This window comes from Rhinolophus sinicus, chromosome 13 (genome assembly GCF_057876585.1).
Source record: "Rhinolophus sinicus isolate RSI-liver-muscle chromosome 13, RSI-T2T, whole genome shotgun sequence".
In the NCBI taxonomy this organism is placed as follows: Eukaryota; Metazoa; Chordata; class Mammalia; order Chiroptera; family Rhinolophidae; genus Rhinolophus; species Rhinolophus sinicus.
Genome location: NC_142513.1, coordinates 31,432,233 through 31,444,844, shown reverse-complemented (window position 1 = coordinate 31,444,844; position 12,612 = coordinate 31,432,233). Strand labels below are relative to the sequence as shown.

General features: G+C 47.5%; 1 protein-coding gene across 1 annotated transcript in view; it reads left to right on the top strand.

Moving 5' to 3' along the window:
* JAG1 (jagged canonical Notch ligand 1) overlaps nucleotides 1-12,612 on the top strand; it is a 35,266-nt gene that overhangs the window by 17,327 nt on the left and 5,327 nt on the right. The window contains exons 6-20 of the mRNA XM_019734916.3: nucleotides 3,475-3,605; nucleotides 4,044-4,163; nucleotides 4,598-4,711; nucleotides 5,919-6,032; nucleotides 6,635-6,748; nucleotides 7,140-7,186; nucleotides 7,634-7,807; nucleotides 8,300-8,450; nucleotides 9,277-9,441; nucleotides 9,895-10,008; nucleotides 10,520-10,633; nucleotides 10,735-10,848; nucleotides 10,962-11,078; nucleotides 11,570-11,597; nucleotides 12,063-12,148. Coding sequence (XP_019590475.1) covers nucleotides 3,475-3,605; nucleotides 4,044-4,163; nucleotides 4,598-4,711; nucleotides 5,919-6,032; nucleotides 6,635-6,748; nucleotides 7,140-7,186; nucleotides 7,634-7,807; nucleotides 8,300-8,450; nucleotides 9,277-9,441; nucleotides 9,895-10,008; nucleotides 10,520-10,633; nucleotides 10,735-10,848; nucleotides 10,962-11,078; nucleotides 11,570-11,597; nucleotides 12,063-12,148 — 1,703 coding nt within the window. The remainder of the gene's footprint in view (nucleotides 1-3,474; nucleotides 3,606-4,043; nucleotides 4,164-4,597; nucleotides 4,712-5,918; nucleotides 6,033-6,634; nucleotides 6,749-7,139; nucleotides 7,187-7,633; nucleotides 7,808-8,299; nucleotides 8,451-9,276; nucleotides 9,442-9,894; nucleotides 10,009-10,519; nucleotides 10,634-10,734; nucleotides 10,849-10,961; nucleotides 11,079-11,569; nucleotides 11,598-12,062; nucleotides 12,149-12,612) is intronic.

Here is a 12,612-nt window from a genome sequence, read left to right as displayed (position 1 = left end):
TGCTAATGGACTAGATGGAGGGATGTGGGCATGTTTCTTTGCGTCTGTCTCCGCCCCTGCCCCGGTTTCCATCTCCCAGCCCTCCCCCACTTTTCCCATCAATAGGGGAAAGTGGAGCATTCTTTAGAATGGGATTAGTACAATCTCCTGGCCCCTTTGCAGGCGGGAGACAGGCCTGTGCTGAGAGGTTAATGGTTGCGCTGGAATCTTGTCAGTTGAGCCTGATGGATGTAGACTTTGCTGCTGGCCTTTGAAGTCTGTTCTTTTATGATCCCAGACAATGCAGAAGCCAAATGAGACCTACCCCGACTGCTTCCTGATTACAGTTTTGGGAACTTCTTGAAATGTACATGATACCAATTTGGGAAAGGCTTGCTTCAGGAAATACTGTTCGTGCTGTGGCATTTTGACACAATCTCACAATTTACTCTTCTTCCTCTCATATATTACGGATTAGATTTAATGTGACGCTAACTGGGTCCTTTGGGGCCTGCCATGTTTGCCCCCAAAGCTACCCTGGTTTAAGCCAAGGAAAGCTTATAACACAGTTTAAACCAGTGCATCTGAAGCTAATGTTACATAGGGCACTTGTCACAGTGCAGATGCTGAGTCTGTAGGTCTGAGTCTCTGCATTTCTAACAAGCTCCTGAGCAATGGTGCAGTTGCAGATGGGGCCATACTTTGGGAATCACTGTCCCCAGAGTTTGGTACTCCCAAGTTAGTTCCCCAAATTACTAGGGAACTGTCAATGCAGATTCCTCAGCACCACCCCATACCTATGAATCTCAGTTTCTGGGTTTGGCCCGGAAATCTGCATTCTGACAAGCCAGTCACATTTGACAGGACCGTCTGTGGCTTTTAGCACCCCCCCCACCGCATCTGTTCCCCTCCCATGCAGCGGGAGCGCTGGGCTCTGAGGCTTGAAGCTGAAGTGGGAATGAAGACAGTTGGATGTATAAAAAAACAAATTGACCTGAAAATAGTCTCTTCCTCAACTTCAGAAAGATAAGATTATTTTCTGGAAGGCTGAGGGGGTTTGCATAGTAACTCCCATCGGTGGCGGCTGACTAGTATTTAACAGCATTGCTGTCAAACGTTGAGCAGGCATCCACCTCTAACTGTGTAATTAAGGGTGTTCTGGAGAAAGTCAGATCAGCAGTGCTATTAGCCACTCCGGTGCTGCTCTGCTCTCAGATGAATATCAGCGGAGGCCAACCACGATTTCTGCTACTGTCATCAGAATAAACTCACTGCTGCGCCCTCTCAGCCAGAACAACAGGCTTTGTTTCCAGAATTTAGCCCTTTCTCTTTCGAAGTCTCACCTCCCACTCCCTGCCCAGACTCGCACCAGTGCCCTTATTTACTTAAGGTGCGACTTTCCCACACGTCATTTGCATAGTCTCTCAACCCTTCTTCTCCCTCCCTTGAAAGAAAATCAAAACAGAACCTTCCAGCTGAGGAAGTTCAGGTTCTGTCCTGCTCCAGAAATAGTTGAATGGCAAGTTACCTGTCAGTTGTCTTTTGGATTATGTATTACAGAGGTGTTTTTTTTTTTTTCCCCCCCACTTGAGAAAACTTTCCTGGTTTTGTTGTTCCCAAGTAGACTTAGAGTCCTTTTTCTGGGCACACATGCTTGCTTTATTGCAAACGGGCCAATAATATCAAACTTAATTATGAGTCATCATATGAGGAAAGTGACTTCAATTTCTCATGAGAACCTTAATCATATGCTATTAAACCTGGGGATAACTTTGTGATACCTCTTTTAGGGTCAGTATTTTTGTTTTCTTTTGAAGTCATCTGTGGCTTCTTATGGTTCCTTTTTTATGCTTGGCGATCCTTCTCATTAATTAGGAGGTGAGGTTGGGTCCTCAGCTGCCTTTTTTTTTTATTAGACAAATTGAAGAGGTGTAGGGATCCTTAATTTTGAAGGGAATAAGAGAATATGATAAAAAATATTGCTGTTTCCAAATCAGTTTCTTCTTCCTATCTTTCAAGCTAAGAATATGAGTAGCAATCTTTAATTGAATTGCCCCCCCACCTCCCAATGACTTGAGTGTCCAGTTTTTAAAAATTTTTACTAGATTTATTTTCTTATTTCGCTCCTTTAAATAGTCACTTGTCATTTAGACTCATGTTCTGTTTTACATGAAGCAGAATTCTGTCAGATTAATTTTAAACCACACATTCTGGTGGTTCTCTGTATTGGGGTGTGGATAGCTTGTTGATAGAAGTTAGGAAACAATCCGTATTCTCAGGGGTTGAGCTGGTTCTCAGCTGAGAGTGATTAGCTATTAGCTGGATCCCCATAATTTTCCCATGACAAGGATTTGTTCGCCTGCCTCCAGATCTCTGGAAACCGAAAGCCTTTCCTTCTTGGGGGTTGCTTGTTTTTCAGTTACAGCAGAGAGGCTAAAGGGGGCGTTGGTTCTGACCATGGCTTTTCCCAGGTCCCATTATGGAAATATTTGCCTCTCCCTGTTCCTCACGCACACCACCTTCTTTCCACCATCAGGCCTTCCCCCAACCCCCCTCCTATTTGTGAAAGCTTGATTTTTGAGAAGGCAGTTAAAGTTTCAGAGGGCTTGAAACTTGAGGGGTGAGTGGTTGAGATCCTGCCCTCTCTCCCACCCCAGGTGAAGGTTTATGTTTGTGTTTTTGTTTGGGGATCAAAGGCACCATTTGGCCTCGAAAGAGTCCGATTAATGAGGCACTTATAAAGGAAACTCGACTCCCTTCCCCAATACTAGATAAACTGAGTTGACCTTCCCCCCCCCCCCGCCCAAAGTGAGAAATAACTATAAAATAAGCATAAGCAGCCACAGTAGTGGGTCATAAATCATCTATGGAATTGGTTCTGAGAGCTGTTGCTTCCCTCACCCTCCCTGCAGAAATGGGTTCAGGGTTCCTACCCTCGTCTTTGCCAAAGAAGGTGCCCCCTTTCCCTCCTTGTTTGATTTCATAAAACTTCATCCTAAAGCAGTTTCCTGCCGCACTTGGTGTCTTGTTGCATTTTTGTGCACTGGGGTCGTGACTTGCTGTTTAGACAAAGAGCTGAGCCAAGCTGCTGTGTAAAAATTGCCCGAAGTGCCGCATTTGCGGAGACTTTCACATGGCTATTGTTGTCACTCGAGAGTCCTTCCTTTCCCTCTATAGTCTGCCCGGGGATTGATTTATTCCACCCTCGGCTCATTCCTGTAAGCCTGAGAAGAGTGGCTTTGTGAAGGGCAGCCCCACACCGGCCTCTCCCCAAACAGCCCTCCCTTTGTCATGTGTCGCCTGGGAGGAGACCTTGGCCCAACTATGAAAATGTTTGTTTAGAAGGAGCCCCTAGACAAACCTTTGAGAGGCTACCATCCTGTTACCCAAAATGAAACAAAACAGAAAAACCCTGGACTTGGCAGCCTTGTCTTAATGGCACAGATCTTCCTGACTGTTCTAGAGACTAAAGTAGGGTGTACTGTCTGTTTCCAGGTGCCAGTATGGCTGGCAGGGCCTGTACTGTGACAAATGTATCCCGCACCCGGGGTGCGTCCATGGCACCTGTAACGAGCCCTGGCAGTGCCTCTGTGAGACCAACTGGGGCGGTCAGCTCTGCGACAAAGGTATGGCCCTCAGGGATGGGATCCGGGTGGGACGGGGACCTCAGGAGGAGCCCGAGGTCTTAGGGGCGGGATGGCAATTTGGTTTTTTAATTTCTTTATTTTTATTTGCAGGGGCTTTTATTATAAATCTGTTTAAATTTGCTTTTAATGTTATGGTTTGGATTTTTTTCTTTTCATTGAAGTATAATTGACATGCAGTATATTACTTTTAAGAGTAGAACATGATTTGACATTTATTTACGTTGCAAAGTGGTCACCACAATGACTGGTTACCATCTGTCACCTTACAAAGTTAATACGCTATTATTGACTATACTCCTCATACCTATGACTTATTTAATAACTTGTGGCTTTTAAAAGAGGAACGGGGTAGAAACGCAGCAGGTTAGCAGTGTTTGCATCTTTGAGCGACTGACTTCTTCGGGGTCTTCTTGGCAGATCTCAATTACTGCGGGACTCACCAGCCGTGTCTCAATCGGGGGACGTGTAGTAACACGGGTCCTGACAAATATCAGTGTTCCTGCCCTGACGGGTATTCAGGACCCAACTGTGAAATTGGTAAGTGGTCCAGGAGGAATGAGATCTCTGTGTTGAATTTTTTTGCACACTAGGCTTTCAAAATATACTTAAGGATTCATAGAAACAGGAACATATCCTTTAAAGTTAAGACTTGTGATCCAGCAGTGCTGTGGGTCTTTGCGACTGCCTTTAAGTCACTCCAGTGTTTTGGGTAATGCTGACTAGCATGGGAGGCAGTGTGTTTGTGATGCGATGACCCTGGCTCCGAGATACCTTGAAAGGTGGCTGGAGACAGCTTAGCGAGAAAGAGGACTTCCTTTCTTCCGTAGACACAGCAGGGTGATATCACACGCTTGCTGTTATTTTTTGAAACAAGCTTAAGCTGGTGGCCCAGGTGTGGGATCTGGTTGTGGGGAGAGGGTGTGAGTAGCAAAAAGCAGCGTCCCTTGCTGACTGCCATCTGGGTTTTGCAGCGGAGCACGCCTGCCTCTCTGATCCCTGCCACAACAGAGGCAGCTGCAAGGAGACTTCCCTGGGCTTTGAGTGTGAATGTTCTCCGGGCTGGACTGGCCCCACCTGCTCCACAAGTAAGTCTGGGCCTTGGCCTGTGTCCTTTCTAGAGGGTCATTGTGTTGAGCTACGGGGTTGGGGCAGATACCTGGGCACATGGTCCAGTGTGAGGTCTGGGTGATATATCTTTCTTGATGGGAGGGGGTGAATGCAGTCAGTCTGTTGGGGAGTCTGGCATGAGGTTCTGCCCTTTGCACTTGGAAGGACCCCCATACTATCTGCTAAGTTAGCACATATGTGGCTGCTACTGGAAGAACTTCGTCACGGCATAGCTCCTAACTTTGCATGTGCTCCTGAAGCTCTGCCTCCTCCAAATTGAATCATGGAGAGTCTGTCTACAGGGGGGGTTGTCACTACTGAATTTTGTCATGGGGGCAGGTGGTTATAGAGTCACCATGGCTACCAGACTTGGCTGCCCATCAGAACCGCCTGGGTGCTTGACAGTACAGTTCTCTGGGTTCCACACAGTTTCCCTTTGGAACTGGAGAGTCTGTATTCTTTAACAAGTTCCTGGGTTTGAGGTGCAGCCAGGTCTGAGAACCACCATCATCAGCATCCTTGAGAGCAGCGCTCAGCGTGGTTCAGGATGGGGTTTTGGGTCGGATGGCCTAGGCTGGCATGATAGCTTCCACACACCACCGTCAGACTCTGGCCACATACTCTCCCCATGCTCTGTTTAAATGGGATAGTGGCAATTCCCATCTCCAAGGGTTGGGAAGACTCAATGAATGAATTTACAGAGAGAGCCTGGCACCTACTAAGTGGACAGTAGATGAATTCTTAAGAGACAGCTATACTCCAGTACAGAAGTGGGGAGTTGGGGACCCCAGGTGTGTTATTTTGAGACAACTCTGAGAAATAGGAAGAACAAGGTTTTCCACCAGTAAAAAAGTTATTTTTCCTTTTCTTACCGACCTTTTGAGCCATGATGAAACTTTTCTTTCAAAATAAAGAGTAGCAGAGGTAGATGTCCCATGTGACCAGAGGGTTGGTGCTCTGGGGATCCAACTGACTCTCCCTGCCTACTTAGGTGGGGGATTAAATGATCTGGGGCAGTGGAGGATTTAAAGCTAAAACCAGGCCTTACTGTCATTGGAGCAGTCACTTGTAGCAGGTGTCTGGCTCTTCAGTGAAGGCCCCTCATATGAGGGGTGGTATTAAATTATCTAATTGTCAAACAGATTGAGATTAAATTGCCAACCCTCTTTCATTTTTGTCAAACAGACATTGATGACTGTTCTCCAAATAACTGTTCCCATGGGGGCACCTGCCAGGACTTGGTTAATGGATTTAAGTGCGTGTGCCCGCCCCAGTGGACTGGCAAAACGTGCCAGTTAGGTAAGAGAGTTCCTGCCCCAAGGTTGACTTTGATAATCAGAGCTGTTAAGGAAGACGAACTTGTAGCCAGCTGTGTGAGTTTGCATGCCATCATACTAAGAAGTAATTTATGATCAATAGTCCAGCCAGCGGGCTTGGGAGAAGTCACTGGAATGCAAATGGACTAGCTCTTTTAGGCCCTGTGGGAAAGTCGTGGAACTCCTTGAACCATGTCAATCGTCTGTCCAAGGACTGTTCAGCTGGGCTCCAAACCGGGATGATCTCATGAGGAATGAGCTGTCTGCATTCTTTTTGCTACATTTAAATCCCAGCAACTAGGCTGTGTCGGGTTTTGCACAGAAATGCCTGGTGGCTTTGCTGTTCTGATGGGGGCCGTTGTTAACCAGCAGACAGAAAGTTATCAATTAGCATTCCTTATTGGATGATGTCTATGGAGAGATCAGATGTTCAAAATAGAGGGAACCAAGTGTCTGTTATTTAGCTAGCTTCTTAAAATGTCCTCTATTTCAGACAAACTATTGGTACAGTGTTTTGGGGGGAGGGAAGGGAAATGGGGGGGGTAAAACTCCCCTTCCTCACTGCTCATCCTCATTTTCTTTCAGATGCAAATGAATGCGAGGCCAAACCTTGTGTCAATGCCAAGTCCTGTAAGAATCTAATTGCCAGCTACTACTGTGATTGCCTCCCCGGCTGGATGGGTCAGAATTGTGAAATAAGTGAGTGACTTTGTTTTGATTTTCATGAAATTTGGTTGTTGAAGGTATTTGCCAATCTGTAGAAGACTAGAATGGTAAAAGGAAAATCTTACGGAGGGAATGTTTTTGGAGTGATCAGTGCAGAAATGAAAACATACACTTTATCGGGCTCATTAGCCAGTAAAAGGGCCACGTTCTGATAAGGTGGCTAAAACAATGATGTGAAGTTTCACAAGCTCAGTCTGTAAGAATTAGGGAGGGTTCCCACCCAGTGCAATAACCTTATCTCACCGGAAGCACACAGGAAATCTGATTTGAAGGCTTTATCTGTCCTGAGCTGAGAAGGCTTTTCAATTAAGCCCAATTTCAATGTAAATTGCCTCTTTAATATGATAACTTGTTTATTTTTTAGATATTAATGACTGCCTTGGCCAATGTCAGAATGACGCCGCCTGTCGGGTATGTAGATCTTTGCTGAAATCCAAACCTTAATGATGGACAACAAATTTAAGATTTGTGTGGCCCTGGGAGAGCTCTGTCCCTGTGAGATTTAAAAATGCAGGTGAAAAGTGAGTCTCTGGGAGTTCCACTTGGACTCATGTTAACCACCCCCCCACCCCCCCCGGATTCATCTTGAAGGCATTAATATAAGACCCGTTCTTATATAATGTAATATAAGGCCGGGTCTTATATTAATTTTTGCTCCAAAAGACTCATTAGAGCTAATTGTCCGGCTAGGTCTTATTTTTGGGGAAACAGTAGGAATTCCACACATTCGAGAGACTTTGCATTTGGCTATTTCAGTGAATCAGCTGAACCACAACAGTCATGATAAACCACTGAAGCCCTGTGTTTGTGAATACATAGGAAAAAAGCATGTGTTTCTCCCCCCTTCTCCTCTTCCAGGATTTGGTTAATGGTTATCGCTGTATCTGTCCACCTGGCTATGCAGGTGATCACTGTGAGAGAGACATCGATGAATGTGCCAGCAACCCCTGTTTGAATGGGGGTCACTGTCAGAATGAAATCAACAGATTCCAGTGTCTGTGTCCCACTGGTTTCTCTGGAAACCTCTGTCAGGTGAGCAGAACCTCTGGCCAAGTTCTACAACAGGAGTCTCCTCCTGCTCCTCCCCCCACTCCTTCCCCCTCCCTTCCCTCCCTCATCCGTACTTCCCCCGCCCCCTCCCTCTTCCACTCTTAATGCTGTGGCTGGAGTATCTGTGAAATCTGTTAACCTCCCATTGACTAGGGATCTCTGCTAGACAAATGCTGGTGGAAAGAGATTGATGAGTGATTTTCTTGGTTGTATCAGTAGCCTGTCCATTTCATTGCCCTGTCCCTCCCCCCCCTCCCCTCCCGCCCCCGCCACTCAGCTCTCTCTCACTCTGCCCTGTTTTTTCCAGCGCATACCTGGACAGTCTCTAGGACATAACTGTATTATGCAGGGTGTTCTCCTAACAGAAGCAGATAAAGGGGTCAGATTCCAGAGTCTGCTGCCCCAGAGACATTATAATCACACCTTTGTTTTACTTTGTTTCCTCTTCCCCCACCCCGCTCCTGGTCCTTGCAGCTGGACATAGATTATTGTGAGCCCAATCCTTGCCAGAACGGTGCCCAGTGTTACAACCGTGCCAGTGACTATTTCTGCAAGTGCACTGAAGACTACGAAGGCAAGAATTGCTCCCACCTGAAAGACCACTGCCGAACGACCCCCTGTGAAGGTACCTCCCTCCCCCGGGCTCCTGGCTTATCTCCAAGGCTGCTCCTCTTTCCCCACTTACCACTGCCTTGATACTGAGAAGCAGTGTAGGTGAAGAGATCCAAACCCTCTAACCTGACTGCTGAGGGAAGTCAGGACACATGGAAGCAATCTGTTCAGGCCCACCTGTGCGAGAACCATGTCTCTAAGTAGCCCAGGGGAGAGAATGTGAAATTCATACTGCATTCCTAGTCTGGGGTGGGCTGACTTGCAATGCTGAGACAAATTCCTCAGAGCAGCACTGTCAGGATTTGAAATGTCCGGTATCTGTGCTGTCAGGTACCTGTGCTTTCACGTGTGGTACTCATAGGCTGTGTGTGGCCAGTGGAGCACTTAGAATGTAACTAGTGCAACGAGAAACGCTTATTTGACTGAATTTCAAATCATTGAAATTTAGCCACGTGTGGCTGCTGTATTTGCAGGTTAAGTGTCCTTCAGCCTTGCTTAAGTACGATGAGGTAGGTCCTTCCTTTAGCGAACTTCTGCCGAATTGGGTAGATGTCAAAGGTAGACTGAAAAGGGCCCGCAGACATGTAGACTTTTTAGTCATTTAGGGAGAAAATGCCTTTAAAAACATAAAACTTCTCTCCACCTGGAATCTCAGTGTTGTCACAGCGTAAAATGGCATGTTGCCAGAGTCTTAGCCCTGGAGATGCCTCTTGATTTCTTACCCTAATTAGCCAAAGGTGCCTGTCTCTAGGAAAGCAGGCTTGGTGTATGTCCTTGGCTTAGGAAAGTCATGTCTGATGGGTCAGTGGCTGTGATCTGATTCTGAGTCTGTCTTCTAGTGATTGACAGCTGCACAGTGGCGATGGCTTCCAACGACACACCTGAAGGGGTGCGGTATATTTCCTCGAACGTTTGTGGTCCCCACGGAAAGTGCAAGAGTCAGTCGGGAGGCAAATTCACCTGTGACTGTAACAAAGGCTTCACTGGAACATACTGCCATGAAAGTAAGACCCCTCACCCTGCCCCTGCCCGGCTCAGGGAGAGGAGTCTGCATTGTTTCAGTCGAGACTAGTGCAGGTTTCCCATTGCGTCTAGGATCTAAGACTGAGATGTGTTTAATTTATGAGATCACTGACGCCTCTGAGCCTTCACATTTATTTTAAAATGTTCTGGAATCTTAATAGTTTGGGAGGTCCTCCTTTCTGTAGGAGTGTCTTTCCCATGCCCACCGAGCAGCTTAGCATGTGAGGGTGTTAAATAAAATGTATGAGGCATTTTTTGGAAATGCCTCCCCTGCTTGGGGAGCTGCCTATTGAATTCGAGAAACTGTCCTGATGGAGTTGAGAATTTTGAGGTGCCAAGTGCATTTTCTCAGGAGGTGGCCTATAGAACAGTGCCTGGCTATGGCATTACTCGTCCTTTATTTACCTGTTTTTTTCTTTTTCTTCCTTTCACAGATATTAATGACTGTGAGAGCAACCCCTGTAAAAATGGTGGCACTTGCATCGATGGTGTCAACTCCTACAAGTGTATCTGTAGTGATGGCTGGGAGGGGGCCTACTGTGAAACCAGTGAGTCTGTGGTCTTTTGGGGGACAGACAACTCTGGGATTGTGGGTGGGGGGGTGAATCAACATGAAAAGACTTGCATTTTAATGGGAATCTCTGAAAGTAAGACCCCAACTGTTCCTACAATGGGACGGCATTGCCTGGTCCTGTTTGCGTTTCTTAATGTGGTGACAGCCAGTGGGAAGGCACTTCTGCTGAGGAGCTATGGGATCAGACTGTGTAGTTAGGATGATGTGAATATCCCACTTGCAAAGAAAGGAGTCATCTCTGTTTTGATGCTAATTTCTGCCCATCTTGATTTTAATTTTATGGGAGTGACAGAGGCCTGCCCCTGACATGCCTAACTTGTGCCATTAAAAGTAACCCAGTTGGGGGCTCTTTTACTCCTGGAAAAGGGTGATGGTGTTTAAGTCCTGGGTGGAGAGCAGGGATGGAGGTGGCCGTAGGAAAGGCGTGGTTCTCGTGGATTGTGAAGTGTCCTGTTTTCAGCTGAGTGTCTCCTTTTTGGTTCTAGACATTAACGACTGCAGCCAGAACCCCTGCCACAATGGGGGTTCGTGTCGCGACCTGGTCAATGACTTCTACTGTGACTGTAAAAATGGGTGGAAAGGAAAGACGTGCCACTCGCGTAAGTGGTAGCCGGCTGGGATTCTGACTCAAGGACCCCTGCTTCTGTGTCTTCTGTGAGGGCTCTGGCTAGGGGCTCACACTGAGATCTTCCTCCTCCAGGTGACAGCCAGTGCGACGAGGCCACATGCAACAATGGTGGCACCTGCTATGATGAAGGGGATGCTTTCAAATGTATGTGCCCTGGAGGCTGGGAAGGAACAACCTGCAACATAGGTAACTTTCTGGTCCACGTGATCACCTGTGAGTGTTTTCCTAGGTCTGGCTGTTGCCCCTTCAGACTATCTTGATCCTCAGGGAGGGTGGTCTTGTCTGTTCTTATCTTACAGCCCGAAATAGCAGCTGCCTACCCAACCCCTGCAATAATGGGGGCACCTGTGTGGTCAACGGCGAGTCCTTCACGTGTGTCTGCAAAGAAGGCTGGGAGGGGCCCATCTGTACTCAGAGTGAGTGTCCCCCATTCCCCTGGAACTTCTCCAAGGGCTGTGGGAGCACATCCTGACACCCTCAGGGACCTACAGTGAAAAGCAGAAGCAGAGCTGTTTGATGTCTGCTTCTGCATCACCTGGGCCTGTTCTAATGACTTGATGGGATGCAGCCCTGACCTGGGCATGAGAAAGTCGCCAAAGAGATAAGTGGAGACAGATGGCGTCTCGTTCCCAGCTCTGGTCTGAGCAGTAGCCTGTCTCCTTCCATTCTCACACCCCTTTTCCACCCTTACCCGGGCCTCTTCCTGTGTACATGTGTCCCACACTGAATGAAACAAAGTGTGGTGCAGGCCTGGTTCCAATTGAGCAGAGGTCTGAAGTGCCTTTTGCTGGTGTTAACGACGCCTTTATCATTTGAGTACCCTGGAAATCAGTCGTGTTTTTTCTGAGGGCTAAGACCTCGTTGCCTGTTGAAGGCCTCCCTGTTGAGTTCTGTTTTTCCTTTGCAGATACCAATGACTGCAGCCCTCATCCCTGGTAAGTATGACCACCTTTCAAGCCAGCACTTGTTGGCTGTGCTGTGCAGGGGCCTCACCTGGGGATCTGGTTTAAAATGCAGGTTCTGATTCAGGAGGTTGGGTGGGGCTGCAGACCCTGCCTTGCTAATAAATTCCAGGTGATGCTGATGCTGCGGGTCCGTGGACCACTTTAATTAGCCAGGTTGTGTCTTGATTTAGAGCAGTAATTCTCCATCTTGGCTGCCCATGAGAATCACCTGGGAGCTTTTATAAGTCCCAGTGCCTGGGCTGCAGCCCAGAACTGTCAAATGACTCTGAGGGGTGGGACCTGTCAGTATTTTCAAAGCTCCCCAGGCAGTGGTGAGTGTGGCCAGGGGTGTGAGCTGCTGATGGCAACTGGCGTGGCTCCCTGTGATTGACTGGCGGTGGAGCCGCGGATCGGGAGGGAGGTTGGTAACCATGGTGGTCTTTGCTCTCTTCTTAGTTACAACAGTGGCACGTGCGTGGACGGAGACAATTGGTACCGGTGTGAGTGCGCCCCTGGTTTTGCTGGTCCTGACTGCAGAATAAGTAAGTACTGCCCCTAGCTGGTTTTCTCAGTGGCCTTATTCCCCCCAGGCCACCTCTCAGGCTGAGACTTTTCATCTTTAAAACAATTAAGGCCATGGTCCCCTTTACTTGCCTGTCAGGGCTCTGTGATCTCTTAAACCTCCAGCTGGCTAGATCCTTCCAGGTACCTGCTAGCCCTTCTCTGGATTCTCCTTGTTCTAGGGGAGAGGGCGCCAGCCACAGAATGTGAAGCTTAAGCTACTCTCAGGCCTTAAGGAGAGACTGTGCCTTTCCCCGTGACTAACATGAAATTAGGGTCAAGTGGACGTTAACCACAGCTACGCTGGTGGAGCAGAGTTAACACCAATGGAAGGGACTTTGGACCGTGGTTTCCCAAGGCTTAATCAGGCCCTGGTGCAATGATTAAAACAAAATGGGGGCAAGCGATGCAGTTTTTCAGGAAATTAAAAGTTTATTCTTTATTT